At 50.6% G+C, this 23,922-nt stretch overlaps 10 protein-coding genes and 1 non-coding gene across 11 annotated transcripts; 3 read left to right on the top strand and 8 right to left on the bottom strand.

The window, feature by feature from the left end:
* Nucleotides 1-1,235: 1,235 nt before the first annotated feature.
* AtWU_04011 (autophagy-related protein 27 family protein) lies at nucleotides 1,236-1,958 on the top strand (the record flags this gene model as incomplete). The annotated part of the gene is made up of 1 exon (XM_035499122.1): nucleotides 1,236-1,958. One exon carries the CDS (start codon nucleotides 1,236-1,238, stop codon nucleotides 1,956-1,958), a length of 723 nt encoding a protein of 240 aa, XP_035355015.1.
* Nucleotides 1,959-2,176: 218 nt separating this feature from the next.
* Nucleotides 2,177-4,039, bottom strand: AtWU_04010 (dimethylaniline monooxygenase; the record flags this gene model as incomplete). The annotated part of the gene is made up of 4 exons (XM_035499121.1): nucleotides 2,177-2,960; nucleotides 3,007-3,803; nucleotides 3,859-3,932; nucleotides 3,997-4,039. 4 exons carry the CDS (start codon nucleotides 4,037-4,039, stop codon nucleotides 2,177-2,179), a joined length of 1,698 nt encoding a protein of 565 aa, XP_035355014.1.
* Nucleotides 4,040-4,349: 310 nt separating this feature from the next.
* Nucleotides 4,350-5,699, top strand: AtWU_04009 (putative CUE domain protein; the record flags this gene model as incomplete). The annotated part of the gene is made up of 1 exon (XM_035499120.1): nucleotides 4,350-5,699. One exon carries the CDS (start codon nucleotides 4,350-4,352, stop codon nucleotides 5,697-5,699), a length of 1,350 nt encoding a protein of 449 aa, XP_035355013.1.
* A 696-nt stretch (nucleotides 5,700-6,395) lies between these two features.
* AtWU_04008 (ubiquitin-conjugating enzyme) lies at nucleotides 6,396-6,659 on the bottom strand (the record flags this gene model as incomplete). The annotated part of the gene is made up of 1 exon (XM_035499119.1): nucleotides 6,396-6,659. One exon carries the CDS (start codon nucleotides 6,657-6,659, stop codon nucleotides 6,396-6,398), a length of 264 nt encoding a protein of 87 aa, XP_035355012.1.
* A 285-nt stretch (nucleotides 6,660-6,944) lies between these two features.
* On the bottom strand, nucleotides 6,945-8,118 carry AtWU_04007 (putative ubiquitin-conjugating enzyme; the record flags this gene model as incomplete). Its single annotated transcript, XM_035499118.1, has 4 exons — nucleotides 6,945-7,028; nucleotides 7,080-7,849; nucleotides 7,905-7,999; nucleotides 8,057-8,118. 4 exons carry the CDS (start codon nucleotides 8,116-8,118, stop codon nucleotides 6,945-6,947), a joined length of 1,011 nt encoding a protein of 336 aa, XP_035355011.1.
* A 258-nt stretch (nucleotides 8,119-8,376) lies between these two features.
* AtWU_04006 (uncharacterized protein) lies at nucleotides 8,377-9,583 on the bottom strand (the record flags this gene model as incomplete). Its single annotated transcript, XM_035499117.1, has 2 exons — nucleotides 8,377-9,011; nucleotides 9,112-9,583. 2 exons carry the CDS (start codon nucleotides 9,581-9,583, stop codon nucleotides 8,377-8,379), a joined length of 1,107 nt encoding a protein of 368 aa, XP_035355010.1.
* Nucleotides 9,584-10,279: 696 nt separating this feature from the next.
* Nucleotides 10,280-12,862, bottom strand: AtWU_04005 (putative homeobox and C2H2 transcription factor; the record flags this gene model as incomplete). Its single annotated transcript, XM_035499116.1, has 1 exon — nucleotides 10,280-12,862. The coding sequence occupies one exon, from the start codon at nucleotides 12,860-12,862 to the stop codon at nucleotides 10,280-10,282; it is 2,583 nt and encodes an 860-aa protein (XP_035355009.1).
* Nucleotides 12,863-14,434: 1,572 nt separating this feature from the next.
* AtWU_t95 lies at nucleotides 14,435-14,506 on the bottom strand. Its single transcript has one exon. It is a non-coding gene; the product is annotated as a tRNA-Glu (tRNA).
* Nucleotides 14,507-15,547: 1,041 nt separating this feature from the next.
* Nucleotides 15,548-19,726, top strand: AtWU_04004 (bifunctional urea carboxylase/allophanate hydrolase; the record flags this gene model as incomplete). The annotated part of the gene is made up of 9 exons (XM_035499115.1): nucleotides 15,548-15,618; nucleotides 15,672-15,791; nucleotides 15,857-16,130; nucleotides 16,182-16,902; nucleotides 16,956-18,256; nucleotides 18,311-18,464; nucleotides 18,518-18,947; nucleotides 19,004-19,407; nucleotides 19,485-19,726. The coding sequence occupies 9 exons, from the start codon at nucleotides 15,548-15,550 to the stop codon at nucleotides 19,724-19,726; spliced, it is 3,717 nt and encodes a 1,238-aa protein (XP_035355008.1).
* Nucleotides 19,727-20,050: 324 nt separating this feature from the next.
* AtWU_04003 (putative JmjC domain protein) lies at nucleotides 20,051-21,736 on the bottom strand (the record flags this gene model as incomplete). The annotated part of the gene is made up of 1 exon (XM_035499114.1): nucleotides 20,051-21,736. One exon carries the CDS (start codon nucleotides 21,734-21,736, stop codon nucleotides 20,051-20,053), a length of 1,686 nt encoding a protein of 561 aa, XP_035355007.1.
* A 446-nt stretch (nucleotides 21,737-22,182) lies between these two features.
* On the bottom strand, nucleotides 22,183-23,901 carry AtWU_04002 (GTP-binding protein Obg; the record flags this gene model as incomplete). The annotated part of the gene is made up of 1 exon (XM_035499113.1): nucleotides 22,183-23,901. One exon carries the CDS (start codon nucleotides 23,899-23,901, stop codon nucleotides 22,183-22,185), a length of 1,719 nt encoding a protein of 572 aa, XP_035355006.1.
* Between the last annotated feature and the right edge of the window lie 21 nt (nucleotides 23,902-23,922).

Below are 23,922 nucleotides of genomic sequence, written 5' to 3'. Positions count from 1 at the left end.
TAAGTGGCCGCCCGGCAAATGCATTTTCGGGGGTACTTAGTGATGCAGCGGATGAAGAACATCATAAACGAAAATCCGGGAATGTGAATGTATGGCTTTACACTCAACTTGAGAGTCGGCTAGATATTTTGTAGTGTAGACCCAATGGCCGCTAAAGCCTAAGACCGTATTAGACTAACAGCAGAGTATTTCAACCATGTGACTACTACTCCTTACTGTAATAGTCAGTAATGCTAATACCTAGGTGACAAGTTTTGAAGTAGATCTATATTGTTTCCAAACGGACCATGTCAATAAAATAGAGGTATAGGGTATTCTCAAACTGAAGCCGCACCTACATGTCTCTTCCAATATATCCAGCTATGCGTGAGAATTACCGGTAATTCATTCAATTGCTAGATTAATCCACCGAGAGGCCTATAAAAATACACCAAGTATCACTTAATCTGCCTCAGGAAACGACAGATTCTTACCTGAATAACTTGAGTTGTATCTTTAGTGTAAAAGATCTGACATGGCTTCTAAATCAGTGAAATGTGCCTTTGTGCCGATATATATGTACTACTTAGTAGTAGAGGTAGATAGTACTACTAACTTACTTTCTTTTCCTACCTTTCTTTCATCGTAACATAGCCACAAAAATGCGACTGACCCCGTGATCAGCAGCTTCAGTTGGTCAGTAGCCTTTGTCGGCACTGAATACAGAGTTAACACAACTTAGTTTACTTAGGTATTACAGAATCTCTGAACCTCAGCACTCTGAAATAATTGCGGACTCACAGTGAAGTGGTGAAAGTAGCCATGGCTGTCATTCAGTTACTTCGTTGCCCCAAGTTATCAAAAGCGGCATCACCGGTTAGTAGGCACGCAGGACTTATACCTTAGCAAATCCCCAGTTATGTGACTTCTAATACTGCAATAATACCTAAATCCGAATAACCACATACTCCGATAATCCCGCTATCAATAAGGGCGATATTCCACTCCTCTACAGAGTGGTAGATCTATACTTTCCCAAAACGGATGTCAACAAAACATTGGCAGCTCCCATGTCGAGCATGTCACACTGACGCCACACCCACATTCCTCTCCATCCACTCATCACCCCCAACTAACTATCAATCAGATTAATACTTACTACTTACTATCCAATCAATCAATCACTCAAATTAATCCACCATGAACCCACCTACAACAAATCAACCACCACCTCCGACATACCACCCCCTCCCAGAATGAAACCCAAAAAAGAAGACAAAGATCCCACCACCCCAGCCTCCACCTTCCTCCAGACAGAACTCTACCACACAGCCTCACAACCAGGCCTCCGCTCCCTCCCACCCAGTCCCTCCCGCGACTTCCTCACCCTAACCTGGGGTCCAATAATCTACCTAACGACCTACACTCCTTCCTCCTCCCACAATCTCCTCTCCCGCTTCCTGCAATCCCTCAACTCCGAAATCCACCACGCCATTCGGCGCGTCCTGCCGGGGAATCCTTCCCAAACTCGACTTTTAGAATCCAGCTACGCGGCGAAGGTCTTCAGCGGGGAGAAGCTGTATGGGGATAAGAGCGTCGAGGAGATAAGACGGGTGTTTCATGATTGGAAGAGAGTGGAATTGGCGTTGCCGGCGGTGGAGTTACCTGTGAGGTTGAGGGTGTGTTTGGTTGTTGATAAGGGGGTTTTGGAGAGGTTTGGGAGGTTGGTTGATGGGGATGGGGATGGGGATGGGAGGGGAGGGGATTGTTGTCCGGTTATTATGGTGGAGGAGAACTTTCCTGATATTAGGCGGAGGGATTCGAATCCGGCTGATGAGGGGTTTCCGGGCTGGACGTGGGTGGCTTTAAGGGCGGTGGTGGAGGTGTACGATGGGTTGAGGGGGGCTGGGGGGTTGAGGAAGTATCATCGTGAGGGGGAGGTGTATTTGGGGGATGGGAGGTGGGGGGAGTTGGGGTAGGGTGGGTTGTATGGAGTGTGTATGATATTATGTGTATACTACTGGATCAGGAGTATGGTTGGACTGGTTAGATTGGCGTCAGTGGTGTGCTTTGGCTCAAGGGATGGGTTAGAATATTTATCGTACGATTGTCTTCGAAATGATTTTGCAGCTTACACATACCAAATTAGCAAGGAAATTATCTGGCTTATTTTACCCACTAAAACATTCAGAGTATGTTAAGAGAGCGTCTTGTGTTGCTGTTTCCACTCCTGATTGATCCCTCGATAATCATGCACTGTGTACTCCTCAAAAATCTCTCGCAGCCAGCTTCTCTTCCTCCATCTGCTAATCCCCAGGTCCATCAATAGCATATCCAGATACGGGATCGCATCAAATATCGTCTCTGGATACCAGCTCGCGAACCCACATGGGTGTCGATGCTTGCCATATCGACTGGTCAGTGCCGTCTGATAATACACCTTCGATCGGTCAATTGGGACTTGGTTGTTGAGATAAGCATAGGCCCAGAGAGCCTGCACCTCGACCAGAAGAGCGTTGCTTGGTCCATTAAGCATCTTCAAGAATGCAATGGACTGATTGCCTTTGGCTGTCAACTCTGGAGATGCAATTCCGCGGTAGAGCCGGAAAGGACTGAGCCCGAGCTTGTACGGAATCTTCACAGCTGGTTGGTCACGCAGACCTGGAAACCGATCAAGTATCTCTTCATCCGCAGCGCGGTCGAAACGATCCCAATCTTTTCGGTCTTTGGAGGGTTTCCTGGTGGGAATCCCCAGGCTGCGTTCTAGTCCCTCGGGCTCGTACTTGATGCTTGGTATTAGCTTCCATCCAGTTATTCTGATTACAGCATCGGTTTTTAAATCTGTTCCATCGGTAAAGTTGACTTGGCCTTCTGATAGATGCGATATGTCCTCTCTCTTTACTTTCACCTGCCCTGACCGAACATAATCATAGATATCCGTGGGATAATTGAGGACCCCCAGGCGGCCTGTCCAGAACACACTGTGACCCGCTGTTAGTCATGAAGTTTGGCTTTCGGTGATCTTACCTTTCATCTGGTTCCAGATTCTTCAACGCCGCTTCTTTCCGGTAGCCATTGACCTCAATGGCATCCCCGTTTAGTTTATTCCAAAATGATCGCACTAGCCACCTTCCCAGCGCTGTCCCATGGAGCAGTCCTCGCACCCATCCAAACCCATCACAATTTCCCCAGATGCAAGGACTGAACCAGGTGATTATTCTGGTGGTTGTTAGGCCTTCCAGCTTCAATCGCCAGGGCCCAAACCAAAGCCATGGCAATGCCATCCAGACAGCACCTCCTCCAGACTTACGAATGATCCATTCCACACGTTTACCATGAGAGGCCATAAGATACACGGCATCATATCCATACTTTGAGGCCCCAATCACCGTTACCGACTTTCCCGCTGGGTCATTGGCCAAAAGAGCGCCTGTTGTTCCGAGCTGAGAGTGATTCATGATGGGTCTCTCAAAGCTTTGCTGTCCCGGGATCGTGAATTCATTCGGAGTCGAGAAGAGTCCGGGGCTCATGATGAGTTTATTACACCTGTAGAATACCGAGCCGGTGTGAAGCGCCCAGAACCCATCAGCTTTTTCTACTGTATGCACACGAGTGTTGAATCGAGTCCGTCGTCGAAGATCGAAATGATCGATGAAGTCACTGAAGTACTGCTTGAGCGCGTATCCAGGGATGGGAGCTTCCGGTTGCACATCATATTTGGTTGGATCAAGCGAGAAACTCGAAAACTCATAAGTTCCGTAGAGATTGTTGGTATGAAGCCCTTCATAGCTGTTTTCTGCCCATACGCCGCCTACAGCCGAACGCTGTCAATGTAGATCAGTGGACAGCTGGATGGGCATTTGGTGCGGGATAGAATACCGCTTCAAGCATTAATAGATCCGTTTCTGGCGCCAGCTCAAGATACGTCTTTGCTGCTGCAAGACCAGCGAGTCCTGATAACCACGAGTAAGTAAGCAGTCTGAGAGTCAGACAATGGCAGGCGAAAAACACCCATACCTGCACCCACCACAATCACTTCGTGTTGTTCCTGAGGCTGCATCGTCAACAATTGCTGATGTTTCTATCTGATCAGCGTGGCATAGTAAAAGACCACCTGTCGCATCTCTCCAGAAGTCCTCTTCATGATGGCTATGACTTAGCTCAGGCAGATGACAAGCAGCAAAAGTACAATCAACTCCATTGTCCTGATCTATGACGTAGTGCGCTGATTGGCCACTTTGAGAGCAATCACGTGTCGATAAGGATATCAATTCCAGTTGCAGCAAACCTTCAAATAAACCTTCAACATCCCTCCCCAGCTTCCCCTCCATTTCCCTCATGGCTTCAAGCTCGACCTGGAGATCCTCTCCATGGATCGCTTCGTCTCCCGGAAGAGGCCCCGGAGCCCTCCACCACCAAGAACAACCGACGAGGAGTCCACCGACATGAAATTGGCCCTCCTGATGTCACTCTTCCCAACCATGACCCTGGACACGCTTATGGAAATCCTGGTTTCGAGCAATGGCTGCGTGGAAACAGCCTCATCTACCATCAAGGCTCAAACTCAAATCCAAATCCAGTCTGGCTCGGCGCCTCCGTTCAAGAAACGCGCAACAACCATTCCAGGAACCCCAGCCATCCAAACATGCTTAACCTCAACTTCCCCGACCACCATCCCCAAGCCTCTCACAAAGAAAGGCCAGACACTCCACCTCTACTCCCCCGCCTCCATAGCAGCCCACACCCCCTGCACCCTGATCCACAACTTCCTCCCCCATTCCCTTGCAAACGCCCTCCTCTCCGAACTCCTCTCCGAATCCCCGCACTTCACGAGACCCCACTTCCAACTCTTCGACCGAACAGTCCAAAGCCCCCATTCGGCCAGCATCTACGTTTCCACACCAGAAGACCACCACTCCCACACCTCAGAATACACCTACGGCGGCACCTACCGCTCCAACGTCCGCCAAATCACCCCGCACATGCGCACCGTCGCCGCCAAAGTCCAACGCACCGTGAACGAGCAGATCAAAGCCCGGGGCCCCAAGCTCCCTTTCCAATCCCCACTAGAATGGACTCCCAATGCCGCATTCGTAAACTGCTACGCCGGCCCCACAGAAAGCGTAGGCTGGCACTCCGACGAACTGACATATCTCGGCCCGAGACCCGTCATCGGGAGCTTGAGTCTAGGCGTGGAGAGGGAGTTTCGCGTGAGGAAGATCCTCCCTGTTGACACCGACAATGAGGATGAGAATAATGGTGATGATGGAGGCCAGATCTCCATTCACCTACCGCATAACTCCCTCCTCATCATGCATGCAGAGATGCAAGAGGAATGGAAACATTCTATTGTCCCTGCTAAGACGGTCATTCCGCATCCTGTTTCTGGTACGGCGAGGATTAACATCACTTATCGCTGGTATCGCGAGTCGTTGCATCCGCGGTATACACCCCGTTGTCGGTGCGGGGAACATACGGTGTTGAGGTGTGTGCAAAGGAAGAGGGAGAATCGGGGGAGGTATATGTGGATGTGTTATGCTGGGTTTGCGCCGGGGAAGAAGGGATGTGGATTCTTTCAGTGGGCGGAGTTTGATGATGATGGGGAGCCGGTGTGGGGTCTGAGGGGAAGGGAGGATAGTGGTGAGGATGCGCCGAGGTTGAGGAATTTTGTGGAGGGTAGGGTTGAGGAGGGGGATGAGGTTGGGGGTGATAGTGTATAGATAGATATGAATTTGTGATACCCTTTATGTAATTATAGCGGATACGGACTCATGTATAGTTCGAATGGAAGTCATATAATCCCGCCTCGATCTAAGAGACCGGATTCCGAGTGCACTGAAGTGATAGCCTAAAAAGCAGATTGATTCCCGCTTGTAAAACAGCAAACTGTTAACATGAAACTAAACGCCATAACTCCTGTACTGCCCTTCACAGAAGCATACTCCCTAAGCAACCATGTAGCCTGTCTGTGACTTATCACATGTATAGTGGCAGCCACATATAAAAGGTCAATCCTTTAGTGTAGTCCCTGGAAAATGAGATCCTTCGCTGACATAGGCCAAGTCGCGCCTTCGTGAGCCCAAACCAACCATGCCCTGTGGCTGTCCCAAAACAAGATTAGTCGAGCCTTTCCAACGATCTGCATCAGTATCATCTCAACCGAACGTCTCTGTCGAGCAGCGCTCCACATAAGCAGGGCCATTCAAAACTCAGTAATCGTCTCACGTCCATAATACCCCCGATACAGTGCACCAAAAGTCTACTCTCATACCCTCGAAGTCTATTCCATGAGATCCAAAACCGGATCGGCGATCTTCATACCACTCGACCAAAACCACGACAGCCTCGATGTCCAGAACCACCACCCCAACCAACCGCCTTCAACCATGAAACTTGGTTTGCAGACAAAACCCAATTCAATTCTCCTCCCGTCTGCGCAGCGGCTCCTGATAAGCAGGCGGGTTCCGACCCCGTTCAAGATCCGGCTGTGTGGAGTTTCGTTTCCCTTTCTGATGATCCTGCGGCTTGACCCAGAACACCCAGGTGACTGATTTTCGGGTGCTCCAGAATTCCGAGCAGAGGAGGGCGATGGCGAGGATGCTGCAGATGACGATGATGGGGACGAGGACTAAGAGGATGACCGTGATGGATGATTTGTATTGTGAATACCAGCTAGACATATTGGGTTATGGGTGTATTGTAGAAGGTATGATTTTGGTAATTGGATGAGTAGGAGGTGGTAGGTAGTTAAGATGCTTTTGAAAGGGGGTTAGAGGTAGAGTACTATAGAGGGGATGGATGTATGGATGGGTGTTCTGGCACCGCCACGAATGTGACGTACTAGGCAGGCACGATGGATGGATGGATGGGTCATGATGACAGCCTCAGATAATGACTTCTTGATTATGTATGAGATCAGGTCAGGTCAACTGAGCCACGATCGGGTCTATTAAGGGTATATAGAGTTACTCGCGCACTGCCTCTGTGCGTGGAATCATCATCTCTTTGACTGATGCCAAGGTGGATTCGTCGAGGCGGCTGAACCGGATCTGCGGACTTGTTAGCAACTGATCATTATCACACTGGGTATCAGGAATTACCATCTCCTCGACTCCTCCCCGTGTCGCGTTCCCATACAACATCGCATCCGAACTACTAGCCTCAATCTCGTTCTGCACCCGTCTGGCCCAAATCCCATCCCAATGCCAGTCTCCCGGGGACCTCGCCTGCGGGCTCCCCTTTTTCGATGCAGAAGCAGTGCTTCCCTTCCGATGAGCCTTCCACGCATGCCACGCACTCGGGTTTCCAGCTGCTTCCAGCGGTAAAGAATCAAGGACCGTCTCATTATCGAAAGTAGACCGAATGTAATCCAACAGCTCTGATACAGGGACGGTCTTTCTAGGCTCGACCGGTTTCTCTACCGACGACGGGGCGACGGCCTCGCCTTCGTCCTCATTCTCATTTTCGTCCTCTTCTTTCGACTGAGGCTCCGTTGGTTCAGCGGCGGTGCCGTTATCCCCGGACGTGCTTTCCCTGCAGAGGGTGTTGGATACCCCTTCGCTGGTAGCAGTCGAATTACGCACACTGGCGGTCTCTCTAGGCGGAGTGGCCGATTGTAATCCAGCTCGCTTTGCGCGGCCGAACCAGTGCGGGAATCCGTGCCGCAGACTGAACCCGCCAGGGGGTAGTCGCTCTTCGTCTGTTGCGCTGACCGGATCCTCGCTTGAGGCACCGGTGCTGAATGTGTATGTGGTGAGGGGGACGATTAAGGGATGGAAGACGTCAGTGGCGAAGTTCACTAGAGGAGGCATATCGGGATAGGACGTGGGGAACCGGATCTGGAAGCGGAGGACGGCGGAGGCATAGGGGCCTATACAGACAAGATTGTCAGATCGCGATCATCATGAGGAATTGAGTATACATACCGGAGCGAACAAAGATGACTCCTAACCAAAGCGTTGGATCGCCCGGGCTGAGGCTCATGTAAGTTCCCGGAGGAGCGGCATGTTGCAAGCTTGCGCTGCAGAGACAGTCAACACCACGATTTGGTCAGTCGAGTGGTATTAAGCATGCTCACAATTCTAGGAGAAGCTGCTGTTTCCGAAGCGCAGGGACGTTGGGCAAGCGGGTTGTCGACATGATGCTTGGGATTGGTGGTCGGAAATGCTCAGGGGTGCGGCGAGCGAAGATGAAGAGTCGGAGGTGCTTATGTCCGCTATCTCCGGCGGTTATCTGGGTTTCTATGGTAGCATCTCCACTTCACATGGGTAAAGTATACAATAGCGCTGGAAACAAAAGTCATTAGAAGTAAATGCCCCCTTACTGTGTAATAGTCATGTCACATTATAACAGTCTATATCTACGCTTAGAATACACATCCAACTTATTCAAACTACCTCATGACCGCGAAGCCTGCACAAAAGCCTTCCCCAGCTCAACATGCGACTGGGTGACTCCCATGATAATCATGCCCTCCGCAAATCCCTCGTAGATACCACCTGCAATGCTTGTCACCCACCACGCTGCAAGCTCCATCATATTCGCGCTCACTTTCCCTTCGTTGTAATTCAGGACTGCAGCCCCTACAACCATACCTCTTTTACCAAAGTTATCAGCCGCATCCAGAACCTTTGTTACGGCGCGTTCCGTTAACCGATGGGATCGCTCATATCGGTACAGATGGTACACGAGGATTTTCACATATGGCATGAGGAATTGCAACATTATGAAGAAGTAGACGATAGTCGACGACAGCAGTCGATGAAGGTAAGATCGCTCAGGTGGAGATTTCTTTCCCGTAAGCATATTGTGAAGCCCTGCCGCGGATGGATCAGTCACGGCAGGCGCAGCCAAAGATTCCTTGACACCAGCAGGAAGATTTTCCTGGATTATTATGGTTTCTTGTTTGCTCATATCGTCGGGGAGGCCGTCGAGGAGGTAACTCAAAGCATCAACGTACAACATCCGAGCCAAGCGACTGTCGCACTGCCGCTGCTGCGCTTCATGACAGGCATTTTGCAGGAGATTCAGTGCTGAAATTCTGTCAGCCAGACTTGTACTAGATACTTCAGTCGTCTGTTTTAATACTAAAATACTAAAAGAACAGAAATAAGGACAGGCGGTAAGACGAACCAGGCGCAATCCGATTCCATCGCAGTCCGGATTCTGCCTCATATTTCGGAGCCACTGGACTGAAGACACTGCTAGATCTACTGCTTCTGAGACTAGAGATATCGCTGAGCTCTTGTGATTTCTCAGTGCCAGGCGAGAAGCATGGATCTACTCCATTGCTAGCACTGCTTGCAGTACTGGGGCGCTGAAAGGCGGGCCCAGACGAATTATCAGGCAGCGATGCCACATCCAGCTCTCTTGGCTCAGAAGTCTGTCGCATTGCGGCCATCGCATCGCCTCCGGCCTCACCAGCTGTTTTCGCTTTGGCGCTGGCGCTAGCGCTGGCCTCTGACTTCACGGATCGATGCATTGATGGGTATAGTCTAGAGATCCGCCGTCGAAGCGAGGCCGGGATAACGGGAGAAAAGGCCATGAGTACTTGGCGGTAGACCATCGTATCGCTCAGTGCTGTTAAGTCGTCGAATTCATCCATCTTGCGAGGGTAGGGGCCTATACAATGAATATAAACAACAAGGGGTGAACCATGAGACAGTGCTGGCAGCGTATATCTGACGCAGAGAACGGCAACAGCGTCCACGAACGAGCAGATAGACTTTCTGGCGTTTCAGAAAGTTACTGAATGTCCAGCCATCGGTCGAAGCACATGGCAGGGTGAAACACAAGCAGGAAGCTGCTTAGGTGCATGGCGTGAGAGAAAAGTTCCGGCGCAAACTTCAGCCAGCGGCTTTCACATGTCAAACGGTGCGCCGTTTTGTTGGCCCCTCCGATAAGGCACCCAATTCTAGGCCCGTGACTCGGCGGTTCCATGATTCAGTGGCGTGGGTGAGCCAGCCAATCGGATTATTCGTGTTGTTTTACGCCCTGTGACACCACTAAAGTACTAGTATATACTGCACTGCGCCCTTCATGTTGTAAGCAAGGAGCATTCTTCGTTTTCAGTCCAAAGAAGGGTATATTAATTGTGGCTATCTCCTGTACATGCTCGCTTTCCCGTCGCACGAACTGAACGTTTGCAGTCGAAGAAATGCGAGAAAATCCCCGAAATAATTCCATCTCTCCACAAAAGCAAATCGAAGTATAAGAAACTTTTTGACCTCATGACCCTCTCAGTCATGGACTATCTACACTTGCCGCATATCTACAACACCGACTCCGTCATCAATCACCATTATATCTGCTCACGGCCCTCATGCATACCTGAATATCCCAGATCCCTCGTGGGCGCAAGCTCCTCGTTGGGACCCGTATCGGACACGAACACATCGGAGCTCCGCATACCAGGGATGGTTATGGGAGCGGAGACAGGTGTAGAGAAAGGCAGTGCTTTTCCAGTTGGCTCTACCTGATGTTGTCCAACGTTCCTAGCTCCAACTTCACTCTCACGCCTATTACTCTCTTCAAAGCATAGCCCCTGCAGATCGTCCAACGGTAACTCATCATACCGCTCATTCAGTTGTTGTAAGAACTCGGGATCGAACCCCATTTGCACGAATTGGTCAACAGATCCACTCAAAGGCGTGTTGAGGGACGCAATGCCAGCAGACAGGGTACTCCCCACGTCAGCCGACAGCCTGGAATAGGGCCGAGACGGGAGAAAGCCAGAACTTTCGGCATAGCTGCCAGTCGAGCTCCCAGGAGCACTCGCAGCAAAGGAAGACCGACCGTGCCCCATAAAGGCGGGGCTCTGGAGTCCAGAGTTGGGGGTCACGGGACTGAATGTGCCCTGTCTGGGGTAGAGCGGACTGGATAACATGCTGGTTTCGGCTGGGGCGTGTCTTAGGCCGTCAGCAGCAGCAAAGGGCGGTCGCATACCCAAGTCGGATAGTTGAATGTGCTCTGACCCAGGGAGAACTTCGAGTCCTGTGTCTCGCTTCAGCAGGCTGAGCCAAGTTGAGTTATCGGCGCACGTTTGGTTCCATGGGTCGTCGCTTCCATATATGATTCGCCGGCCTTCGTCCTGTATCATTCGATCTGTTGGGATGGTACCGGCGGCCCTCTGGTTGTGGATATATGCGGTGAGTTCACGCTGCAGGCGCCTATAACAATTCGCATCTTCTGGTTGAAGCAGATTGGTTGATTGTGCAGCATTGGGTGGCCTGAAAGGATTCAGAGTCTTCTGCTCGCCGCCAATGAGATACGGTGGCATTGCATTTTCGACCAGACCCTGAATAAAGGGTTCAAACCCCCAATCGCCCTGCCACTGCGCCATGGTACTGCCATTCTTGAAATGGGAAGCCAAATGGTCAACTCGGTCTTTCCAAGTTGTTAGACTCAGCCCGCAGAATCCACACCGAGATTTGAATTCTGTCAGAGTGCTCCTCCAGGCGTTCATGGATGAGTTAAACTTGACGTTGTGCATCAGTCTCAAGTGCTGGTTGAGGTGATCCTTCCGGTAAAAGGATCGCTCTGCGGGTGTCTTCTCTTGACAGATACTGTAATTGTGTGATTCTAGATGATCGTCGTTGGGATCAACAGCCATGCAGAATACACAACGGTTGGCGCCATCTATGAAGGCCACTCCCCCCAAAGGCGAACAGGTCCACTTTTCGAGAGCCAAGTGTAGTGACTTCTCATGGCGTTGCCAGTCATACTTGGTTTGGAAGCAGTCGGTGCAGAAAGTACATTGGTATATGCGGGCATTGCGTGCCTTTTGTTGATTGAAGGTGTTGACGGGAAGTGAGGGCTTGCGCCGGCGACGGCGTTCCTTCCGCTCCATAGAGCCGAAGGAACCGAGAGAGGATCGGTGGGAGAAGGCAGAGGCAAAAGAGAGGTCTGATATAGAAGAACGAGTGGCCGATTGACTTGTTTCCTGACTACTGACCGAGGGGGCATGGAACAAATTGGAGTTGGCATGGCTTGAGTCATTGCTAGACCCAGTCTTCCGGGAAAGGGAACGCACGTGACCTGGTCTGGATGCGCGCTGTCCGTCATGATTCAGGTCGGTCGTCACCAGGGCTCGCAGAATATCAGAGGTGGCAGCGGGTTCGTTTTCAGGGGGCGAGTGCTTCCAACGCTCGATGGGTGTCATGTAAGTGACGTCCACGCCTTTTTGTCCGGGAATGTTGATTGCGCCCGTCGCGGACGAGTTGCGCGGCCCAGGAGGAACTTTACCACGTCTCCGAGCATTAGCAAGCCAGTTGGAGATTTGCATCCTCTTCAGACCTGTGCGTTGCTGTAACTCGTCCTTTTCCTGCTCTGTTGGATAGGGGTGCTCCCAATGTTCCTGGAGCCATGCTTTGAGGATGCGGACCGCTTCCCGCGCCAGTCTTGACTTGTTCTTCCTCGCTCGGCCATCATCTTCAGCAATGAAGGACAACGATTTCAGCGCCTTCTTTCCGGTCAAACCACCGGTATGGATGTAGGTATTTTCGGAGATTGGATGTAAGGTATCCAAGAACTTGCCGGGTGCTCGAGCGTGGGTGAAGCTGCATTCGCGATAAAGCGAAATGCAGCAAGTACAACCATTCGGACGCATCACTCCACTCTTTGCGACAAAGCAATCGAGATTCATGTGCCTGCAAAAGTCGCATGGCTCCTCGGCACGACTCATGGGATAGACGCCGTTGTCTAGTTCACCGGCATCTTGCTCCGGTAGGTCGTTGTCGTTGGGAAACTCTAGGCTCTGTTCCTGGAAGATGGCGTTGTAGTTTTCAGCGGCCTCGTTCTCGTCGAACTCGAGATTGTCCGAGGCAACATCATCTTCACGCACGTTGGAACCATATGAGGCTTCATCGAAGTCGAAGTACTCCATTCTTGTCTGGAGTACTTGATGGAATTGAATCTATGATAAAGGGGGGTTCCAATTTATGGTTACAGTATGACACACGAAAGTAGTCTCGTCCTAGGTCGAAACACTGGGAACAGAGGAGTTATGGCGAAGAGATGGAGGACCAAGACTTAGGATAAGCAAGAGGGCAGCGGAGGGAGCCAGGATCCAAGGTAGACTATGTTTTTCGTCTGGGGTACCAAAAGCATGCCGGAACGGAGAACCCTGCCGGCACTGATGCTAGCAGGTTCCATTCATCCAGTAGGAATATCCATCGTGGACCTAGCCTTTAGGGGGGATGAGTGCTCGACTGCAAGCACTAGCAGTTTTCCAAGGGTGAGACTGATGCATGTCCATCGTGTTCGGTCCAGTCGGCTTGGCCGATGATTGACCCAGTCCTTGAACAACGGCAGGTGAGGAAGGCAGCGTAGTCGTAAGAACTGAAGGAGACGAGGGAGAAAACTGGATCACTGCGCGCCTGCACGCCCTTCCATTGACAACGCTTGCCCTTTTTCGGTTTACGCCCAGTCAGTGCGGGGAGCCCATTGGGCGTGCCGCTTAACCCAATCAGGCAAAAAAGTATGAATCATCGCGGCGCCGACGATATCGGACCACTGCCCCACTTCCCTCACCATGGATCATCCGTTGCTGGAAGGATGCAAAGGACGAATAACGGTGAGCAGATGCTAGTCTAAAGGAGTCTGATCCGTGCTATACCAGTCAAACCAATGCTAACAGCAATATGGTCCTGACATCATTCATAGTGTTGATCAAATACCCAGTTGATAATGAAAACAGAGGGTCAGTCAAACAACTACACCGTCAATAATCGCAAGAAGGCGACAATATGCGAAGTCGAATTACCACAGTTACTCGATTTAGATCAAACTGATAAGCCATTACATATATCAATTACCCAGATGTCTCAACTCTCAAGAACTGCGGTCAGGTCGTGATCTCCGCTAGCGTACAAGCCACATTCCGAAGGTTTAGCTGCCGGTTATAAAGTCTACCATGTGCATATGTGGTGGGGATGATGTCTACATAGTGGGGACAAGATAGATAGATAAGTAGTTCTTTGATTTCGATAAGCTGTAGGGCTAAAGTGGAAGGGGCCAAACTATATATCTTTCCAGTAATGGATAGAGTACTAGTAACAACCGGTGGTGAAGACTATATACAATGCTCAAGACTCAACTGTGAGAAGTGTCATCACAGTTACATGAAATTCCGCGGAAATATGGCATGCATGCATGCAAGAAGCACATGCAATGCAACCAGGTGGCCGCTTACTTTCTATGCACACAGTGACACACACCTCAATGTGCAATTAACCAGCGAGATGGAGGGGAAACATAATCATCTCGGAAGGGTGATTCAAGACTGTTCATTTACCATGTTCAACATTTTCAGGGCAGTATGAAGCTAATGAAGTCAAAGTATTAAATTTAGTCTGGAAAGGAGGGAGAAAAAAAAAATTATATTTGGAACAGTAGGTGTAGTAGGCACATGGGAAGGTAGAAAGGATTAAAAAAATAGCAAAAAAGGAAATTTGAGCTCCGATAGGGGGAATCGAACCCCCGGCTGCCGTGTGAGAGACGGCGATGTTAGCCACTACACCATATCGGATCTTGTTGAAGAACCGGGCTCGTTTTTGCTAAATGAGGCTAGCGCTTAGCGGATGCTACTAGTTGAATATCTCAATCACCTCTGTGGGATAGTAGTAGCTTGTCCCCGACATAGTTCTTTCCCAATGGTTCCCTATTTAGTTTCAATCTTTTCAGCTATTCTCAGCTATTTTCAAATTCTACCGTCATACAATGGAAATCTACTGGCTCTAATACTTATCGTTCCCCCCGGGAATTAAAATCCATGTTACTGCTATACGCCCAGTGTGAGCGGTATAAATTCCCACGATCTATGATCATTGCAAACCGGGAGACGCCTTTTTAGTAGTATCTTATTACCGACAGTCGCCCACAACAACATCCATGACGAGACCACGCGATCCCGATACCCAAACATCCCCAAGAGTTCCTCACTGCTAATACAAAAGGTCCTGACTCCAAGCCCAGCCACCTCAGGGCATTCAATGGCGGGGTAACGGCGCCACCCAGCAACTTACTTCGGATGGTTCATTCAATAGCGAACCAGCAGCGGCCATACCGAGCAATCATATTCGAGAACCAAGTCAACCTTAGCTTGTGGAAGCTTATAGCAATGGGTCCCGAAGTTGGCGTGTTCCCAAAATTCGGGAAGCCGCTGAACAACTCCGTTACCCCGGACCATGAACTGAAAAGGCCAGGACGACAATACATACCGTGATATGAAACCCAGAATACAAACGAAGACAGGTTATCAGAACGATAATAGCAATGGCAATTATGCGGAAGTTTCCGCTTCTCTTAAGAACAGCTCTTGAGGTTTTCTTGTGATGAGACCATCCATATCTGGCTTATCAGTGAACCCAATACTGACCCCGCACATCTCCACTTCTCCAACGATTGTCGATCCATCCTACATCATACCTCTTATCATCCGGTTCTCCAATTCGGGTACCAGTGCTTGGATGAGTACAGAAGCCGATAAAAGCTTGGGCTACTCCTTAGATATTAGGAGGGTCCCGCCCAAAGGAACACTGTGTCCCCGACCTATTACCAGTTACTCACAATGGAGTCCCTGAAGACATTGCTAGTCGCCAACCGCGGCGAAATCGCCGTCAGAATTCTGAAAACAGCAAAGTACGAGCAACTATGATCAGATTACAAGAAAATAAGCGTCTAATAACCCACAGGAAACTGAACCTTCGGACAGTGGTGGTCTATACTGAACCGGATGCTGCTTCTACCCATGTACACCTGGCAGATGAGGCCGTCCTTTTGCAAGGAGCACCATCCAAGGCCTATATTGACGGGTGAGCAGTATCCCACCTGACCCAAGCCCAAACAAAAGTTAATAGTTACATTTTGACGTTTACAGAGAACAAATAATCGATATCGCAAAGAAATACAAAGCAGATGCAATCATACCAGGATACGGATTCTTATCCGAGAATGCGGACTTTGCACGAGCTGCTTCTAGCTCAGGCATAGCCTTCGTTGGTCCTTCGCCGGAGAGTATCGAAGCCTTCGGACTCAAGCACACTGCACGAGATCTTGCTACAAAAGCCGGTGTTCCTATTGTGCCAGGCTCGAAGGGACTGGTAAAGAGCGAGGATGATGCTGCCACAATAGCGAAGGAGCTTGGGTTTCCGGTACACTTACTCAGCCCTATATGCTAAGTAGTGGAGCTGACAGCGACATAGGTCATGCTGAAGGCCACAGCGGGGGGTGGCGGAATGGGCTTACTTGCATGCAACACAGAGAAAGAAGTTCGTGACTCTTTCGCCACCGTTAAATCCAGGGGCGGGGCCTTGTTCAAGAATGACGGCGTCTTCATCGAACGCTACTATCCGTCAAGTCATCATATTGAAGTACAAGTGTTCGGAAACGGGGATGGTAAGGCCATATACTTCGGTGAACGTGAATGCTCCATCCAGAGGAGACATCAAAAGGTCATAGAAGAATGCCCAAGTCCGTTTGTTACCAAAAATCCTGGGCTACGAGAGAGACTGGGTGACGCTGCCGTCCGCCTTGCGGAGTCAATCAAGTATGGATCGGCTGGAACGATCGAATACCTTGTAGATGACGAAACTGGCGCATTCTTCTTCCTGGAGATGAATACACGCCTGCAGGTCGAGCATGGCATAACAGAGCTATGCTACAACATTGACCTGGTGGACTTGATGTTAAAACAGGCCAATGCTCAACTCTCAGGAAGAAAAGGCCTTGACGCAGCGTACCTGGCCAGCCTTGCAGTAAGCGCACCTTCAGGTGCCGCCATCGAAGCTAGAGTTTACGCCGAAAATCCGGCCAAAGACTTTGCTCCCTGCCCTGGTACCCTGCAGACGGTAGAATGGAAGGAACTGCCGGGGTCTAGAATCGACACATGGGTTTATAGGGGTGTTAAGGTGTCGGCAAACTACGGTAGGCTGCCAGAGCTATACGTTTACAGGAAAGTACTAATGCAAGATTCTCAGACCCGCTGCTTGCGAAGGTCATGTTTCACTCTCAAAGCAGACAGCAAACTATTGAAGGATTGAAGACAATATTGACAGAGTCACGTATCTGTGGCCCTCCAACAAACCTGGAGTTCCTGGCTGATGTTCTGGCGGATGACACTTTCGTTGCTGGGAGAACATTGACTCGCTTTCTTAATGAGTTCAAATACCAACTGTCTGCTATTGATGTTATTTCTGGCGGTGCATATACACTCATTGAAGATTGGCCTGGCCGTCCAACCTTGGGAAGGGGCTTTTGCCATTCAGGGCCTATGGATCCCATGGCGTTTCGCATTGCAAATGCACTTGTTGGAAACCCTATAGGTCTGGAAGCCTTGGAAATAACCCTGAGTGGACCGGAACTACGATTTCTGGGACCAGCCCTGATTTCATTATGTGGTGCTCCAATCGAAGCCAAGCTTGACGACGCACCCCTCCCGATGTGGTCGAGGGTGAAGGTCTCAGCGGGCCAGCGTTTGAAGATCGGGAAAACAACGGGTAACGGCTGCAGAGCCTACCTTGGTGTCTTCGGAGGGTTCTTGAATGTCGCAGAATGGTTTGGATCCAAATCAACCACTCCGGGTGTTGGCGTCGGGGGCTATCAAGGCAGACAGCTTGCCTCTGGTGATCTTCTTTCGATTACTACTCAATTACCAGAAGTGAGCGGTGACCTCCGCTTACCGCAGCATCTTATTCCTCAGTACCCTGATCACTGGGAGTTTATGGCCATGCCAGGACCGTATGATCAGGGATATCTTGTTCCCGACAGCATTGATATGCTTTACAGCGCGAACTTTAAAGTGTCGCACAACGCCGCTAGAGGAGGCATCCGTCTGCTAGGCCCGAAGCCTACTTGGGCTCGCACAGATGGTGGTGAAGGCGGTGCGCATCCTTCTAATTTGATCGAGTACGGCTATGCGATAGGATCTCTTAATTGGACGGGTGATGACCCGGTCATATTCCCCGTGGATGCGCCTGACCTGGGGGGTTTCGTCAGCAGTCATACAATCTGCAAAGCCGACCTATGGAAGCTGGGGCAGGTAAAAGCAGGTGATACTCTGAGATACCGTGCTACGTCTTTGGAAGATGCTCTGTCTGCTCGCAAAGAGCTAGAACGGTTTATCGACGAGATCGCTCAAGGTTGCCAAAGGGGTGACCTCAGTAACATATCGCCCGTCAAAGGGGACCTAACTCCAGAGCTGACAGCAGAGAAACGCGGACAGGGGGTTATACACCAGATCCAGGAAAGTGGGAGCCAACCTCTTGTTTCATATCGTCAGGTAACCCAGCAATTCATCCAGCCCCTCGTACTCGTTTAGCTGACATGTAGCCAGGCCGGCGACGACTATCTGCTGGTTGACTACGGCACTGGGTCCTTTGATCTGAACCATCGCTGTAGAGCTACTGCTTTGAAGAAAGCTTTGACTGAAGGAACTGACGATATTACCTTCGCGAACGGGCTAATCTCAATTATGGGAAGCGGAAATAGTAAGCTTTCCCTCACACTAATCCGTCCAAGACTATGTGCTGACTGTGGGTAGCTTTGATGATATACTATGACGGACTAAAAATCCCACAAAAGAAGCTCCTAACCTATCTCTGTGACATCGAGACAAAACTCGGTGACCTCAGCCAAGCAAAGTTCCCCAGTCGGCTATTCAAGCTCCCTCTCTCCTTCGAGAGCCAGAGACAGAAAGACGCAATCACCCGATACATGGATACCCAGCGTCCCTACGCTTCCTACTTGCCCGACAACATCGACTTCGTCGCGAAGAACAATGCCTTTAGTAGAGAAGAGTTCGAACGGATCTACCTAACCGCCTCCTTCATGGTTATAGCAGTTGGTTTCTTCACTGGTCTCCCGCTCTCCCTCCCAGTCGACCCACGCTACCGGATGAACTGCCCAAAGATGAACCCCAGCAGAGTCTACACACCAGCCGGCTCAGTCTCCTGGGGCGGAAGTTGCATGGCGTAAGCATCAAACCAGCCACACACACACGATCAGCACACAGACTAACAGAAAGCAGACTATACAACGTAGACTCACCCGGCGGATACCAAATGACCGGCATGACCATCCCGGGCGTCGACATTCTCGGCTCCAAGAAAGGCTACGAAGCCAACAGACCATGGCTGTTCGAAGACTTCGACCAGATCACCTTCTACCGCGTCTCCGAAGAAGAGTACGAGAAGCAGCTCGCTCTCTTCAACAGCGGCAGATATGAATACCAGTGGGAAGAGGTTATCTTCGACATGGCGGAGCACAATAAGCTCCTCCGTGACACCGCGGACGAAGTCGCAGCTATTCGGAGCAAGCAGCGACAGGCACAAGCTGAGATGGACAAGCTCGAGACAGAACTGCTTGAGCGGTGGGCGAAGGAGAAAGCAGAACGCGGTATCCCGATGGATACGATTGAGAGTCTATTGAAGGGTATGTCTATCTCCTTTCACACAGAAATTAATCCGAAACAGAACGGAAGATACTGATCGCCACTCTCTTTGGTCTAGACCCTGAGATCACCCCCATTGAAGCGCCATTGAACGCCAATGTCTGGAAAGTAGAAGTCAAGGAAGGTGATAAGCTTGACAATGATCAGCTGGTTGTTATTCTGGAGGCTATGAAGCTGGAGATTGCCGTGCGCACGGAGTCCCTCGCTGTTGGGTCTACCGTGGAGAAGATCCTGGTTCAACCGGGTGACTCGATAGAAGCAGGGAAGCCTTTGGTGTTGGCGAGGAGGGCACAGAATTAATCCTCTCACTCGAGCAGATACTGCTGCCAGAACCAGTGTATACATGCCATTAAGTACCCTATTTGGGCCCAATGAGCATGACGCCAAAGTAATGCAATCTTCTGTGAATAGTACACAATGGACACTTATGGTAAAGTATGGTAGACACATAAGTTACTACTCCCAAACAGGCAATCACCCAAAAGGGCAATCGCATTCGAACACAGAATACACCTGAATACCTCCCTGACCGCTTCAAATTCGAGCTCATGCACCTAAGTATACAACCAAAATCTATCATACAACTCGTATCAGCGATGAAGATAGTAGCAATGCTAAATCCACCTAACACCCATCCCACCAAAAACTAACCCCAATCCCACCCTTCAAACTCCTTACATAATGCCACCACCCAATGGGTATATACAGCATATCGCCCGGCTTAAGCACGGTCTCGACATACTCCGCATCCAGAAACCCAGGCCACAGCTCCTCCCAATAGTCCGCCTCAGCAGGGGACATTTCAATAGCAGCGAGATCAACCTGCGAGGTATTGGACATATCCACAAGTTCAGGTTCTTCTTGCTCGTGGTAGTGCTGATTATGAGTGTACTGATGAGGATCCTGCCCATCCTCGGGCCGTCGTCTAACGACGGGTTCTTTTCCCTTCGGATGGATCTGCGAGAGTGGTGTGTGAGGGGAATATAGTCGGAAGTATTTTTCGCCTACTACTTGCACGTAGATGTTGTGGTATGTGTCGAAGTGGAGGGGGGATATCGTCCATGAGGGACCCATCCAGATGTTCAGGTGCGGGCCATCGTCGTCGGGTTCGTGCGAGGATGATGAGTCGGAGTCGGCGTCGGATTTGGGTTCATGTTCTTGCTCTTGAACTTGGATGACTTCTTCTCCTACTTTCCGTCTCCGGTCTTCTTCCTCTCGCTGCTGGCGGATGTAGGCCGGGGTGCCGGGTTCCGCTTTGGGTGCGTCAATGTGAATGTAATCCGGGTGCATGAAATCCTTAAATAAGGTCGGCATGTGAGAAAACAGATCATGCTGCGCCAAGTACCCCGTCGGACCCGCATCATCGCTGTGTCTATCCCGATCGAGATACTTCTCCACGAAGTCCTTGAAGGGCATTAACCGCTGTCCCCAGTCCTCATCCGTATACGACCTCCCAATCTCCACAGGGACAAGTCTCCGTCCGCCAAAAGTGCGATGCATCCAGAACTCCCTAGACGCCCACGACCCCGTCGATATAGCCGGCCAATCTTTCACCGCATCAGTAATAACAAGCGGTGTTTTCTTCTGGCGCACATGATCACGGAAATTCGGCGACGAGGACGACGTACCCCACATCGGTAGATTCGATACTCGGGGTATAGGGAAACAGATCTCAGGCGTCGGCGCAGCATCGTCAGAGAAGAGCGGAGTGGCAAGTTCGTCGGGGTCCAATTCATCGGGGAATTCGAATTTAGTTGTGTCATTCCGCTTGGTCGTCGGGCACGCACCCTGCAGCGCATTAATCACCGCTAGGACTAATGCTTCCCTCAGTGGTGCTCCGGTCATTATAAATGCCTTGTCGAGCATGTGTATCGTAGGCGTGAGCCATTCTGCATCCGGGTCCACCTCAATCAGCTCCTTATTAGAGCAGGCATCGTCGATAATACTCAGTATATTTTGCCTGCGCGTGAGAGCCGTGGAACCGGGATGTGAAGGAGAAGGAGGGAGAATCGAGTGTCCGTTGCGTTCGCGGCGCGGAAACCCGCAGTTTTCGGCGATCGTCAGACATGCTTTCAAGATGCATGCGTCGGTGTAGTAGCGGCGCCAGCAGATGTCGACATCTTTGAAGGGGAATACGCGGAGCTTTGAGTCGGCTAGCTTGATTGCGCTGTCGGGATCGCCGAGAAGGTGGTCGTGAAGTGTGTCGAGGTTGTTGTCCGGGAAGCAGCGGAGGATGGGATCGTCGGGGCGGATATTGAGGATCTCGAGGAGGGTTTTGGAGAGCTGGAGGTGGATTGGGGAGTATCGCATTCTTTGCGGGTTATCTTTCTATCTCATTGTATGTGATTGGAGTAGGGAGTGTCTTTGCATGAAGATGCTGGGTTTGACTCAAGAGAGTGATGGATGGTTTAATGTTGATAGTGTTGTTCTGGTCGCGTCTTTTTCCGAAGATCAATTAAGTATCCCGATCAAGACTAGCGTGTAAACCCCGCTATCTCCGAATGACAATTTGGATCTATTCAGATTCTCATCAACTACACGTTGGGGATGCTTAAAAGGCGTTCAATTTCACCAAAAGGAGGAATTGTGGAGCGAGATTGATTGTGCTATTAGACCCAGTTGTCTCTTCATTCGGACATATTCCCTGTTATAAATACAACCGCCAAACCATCAACTCCGACCCTATGTTACAAACTCTTCATATATACACCTTTTAGGCACATTTAGTACTACTTATCAACTCTGATTGCCGTTGCTTAATCAAGCAAATCCACAACAAGCTTTGGAATGCCGGCAACTCCCTCGCCCCTAATGGCACTGACAGGAACCGCGCAGACCTTGTCTCTCCGTCCATAGGGATGCCCGCCCGGATGTTCCTCTTCGCCGTTCTTAACGGCGGTAAGATAGTCACGCAGTGTCTTGAAGCGTTCTTGAGTCTCCGGGAGATCGGCCTTGGTGGCTACCACAAACCATGGCTTGGTGTGAATTGGAGAAAGATTTAGAGCGGGAAGTTCGTCTTTAGCTTTTGACGCAACCTTGTTAAGCTCCTGAATTGCACTTTCGGACTGAAGTTCAGGAAGACCATGAGTGGGCGGATTCCAGGTTAAATCATCTCCCTCAACTTTCATCGACTCTTCAACGTCACGGACGCGCTCGTATTCGCCCAGTTCGTGCCAGAGACCCTTCAGTCCTTGCACAGGGTCACCTGCGCTGAGGTCAACGACAAACGCCAGGATACCAGCGCGCTCGATATGCCGTAGGAACCCCAGACCAAGGCCCTTATCCAGATGGGCATCCTCGATCAGACCTGGAATGTCGGCAATAGTGAAGTTCGTCCGCCGGGCCTTTCCTTTGGATTCCACCAACGGTCGCCCTTTATTATTGTCGATGACCACCGTACCGATATTGGGAGAAAGCGTCGTGAACTCCCAGTTTCCGACCCGGGTGCGACTGTTGGTCAACGATCGAAGCAATGTACTCTTTCCTGCATTGGGCTTCCCCACGAGTCCAACATCCGCAAGCAGCTTCAGCTCAAACTCAAGCTCCAGACGCATGCCGCCTTCACCTCTAGATGCGAACGTAGGCCGGTTCATATTGCGAGTCACAAAGTGTGGGTTACCCAAGCCACCGGCACCTCCAGCAGCCAACAAGATCGGCTTGTCCATATGCTGCGAAAGATCGAGGTAGATCGGCGCCTGCGGTTCCAGTGCAGCGATATGTTGTCTCCGGGGCGGATTATTCGGAAACACCGTAGTCAAGTAATCAGACGGGTTGGCACCAGGGTAAAGAACCCAGCGATCATGTCGTATAGACGGTAGCCCAAGCTCATCTATTTCATCACTCTCTTCTGCGCCCTCCTCTGCCGCAGCAGCAGCGGCTGCTGCAGCTTCCTTGCGCTCACGTTTCCGGCGCACGATTTCCTCCGTGACCGGGTCGTAACGATCGACTTCGCGAACGACAGTGCCAACGGGAACCTGGAGCAGGACATCGTTGCCTCGTTTGCCTCCTTTGCTTTTCCCCTGTCCGTTCTTCCCCCGACCGGCCTTTATAATTCCCCTACGAGCCAGCTTATGTAGACTCGTCATGCCTTCAACGGCCTGAATATAGATGCTCCCGCCACTACCTCCATCGCCACCATTCGGTGGACCCTCTTCGACATATTTCTCACGAAGAAACGAGACGCAACCATGTCCACCGGCACCAGCATATATCGTCGAGCGACATTTATCCTGAAAGATGAAACGCGAATAGTCTTCGGGGGACGGATTCAAATGTGACGGTTCGGAGATATGATCGGGCAGTGGCGTTTGCTGATGATACTCTGATCGCTTGGACTCGGCTTCGGTGCTATTATACCGCTGAGACCAAACTTTCAAAGCGCAAGCCGGTGTCCTAGCCAGAGGACGTAGTCGGACGGAGTGTTGGGGGAGAATGCGAGGAATTGAGCGGAGGAGCCATGTTCTGTGAGCTGCCATGTTGTAAAATGTGGAGCTTAG

This window comes from Aspergillus tubingensis (assembly GCF_013340325.1).
Source record: "Aspergillus tubingensis WU-2223L DNA, scaffold_6, whole genome shotgun sequence".
Taxonomy (NCBI): domain Eukaryota; kingdom Fungi; phylum Ascomycota; class Eurotiomycetes; order Eurotiales; family Aspergillaceae; genus Aspergillus; species Aspergillus tubingensis.
Note: the sequence above shows the minus strand (reverse complement) of the source record. Positions and strands in the feature narration are given on the sequence as shown.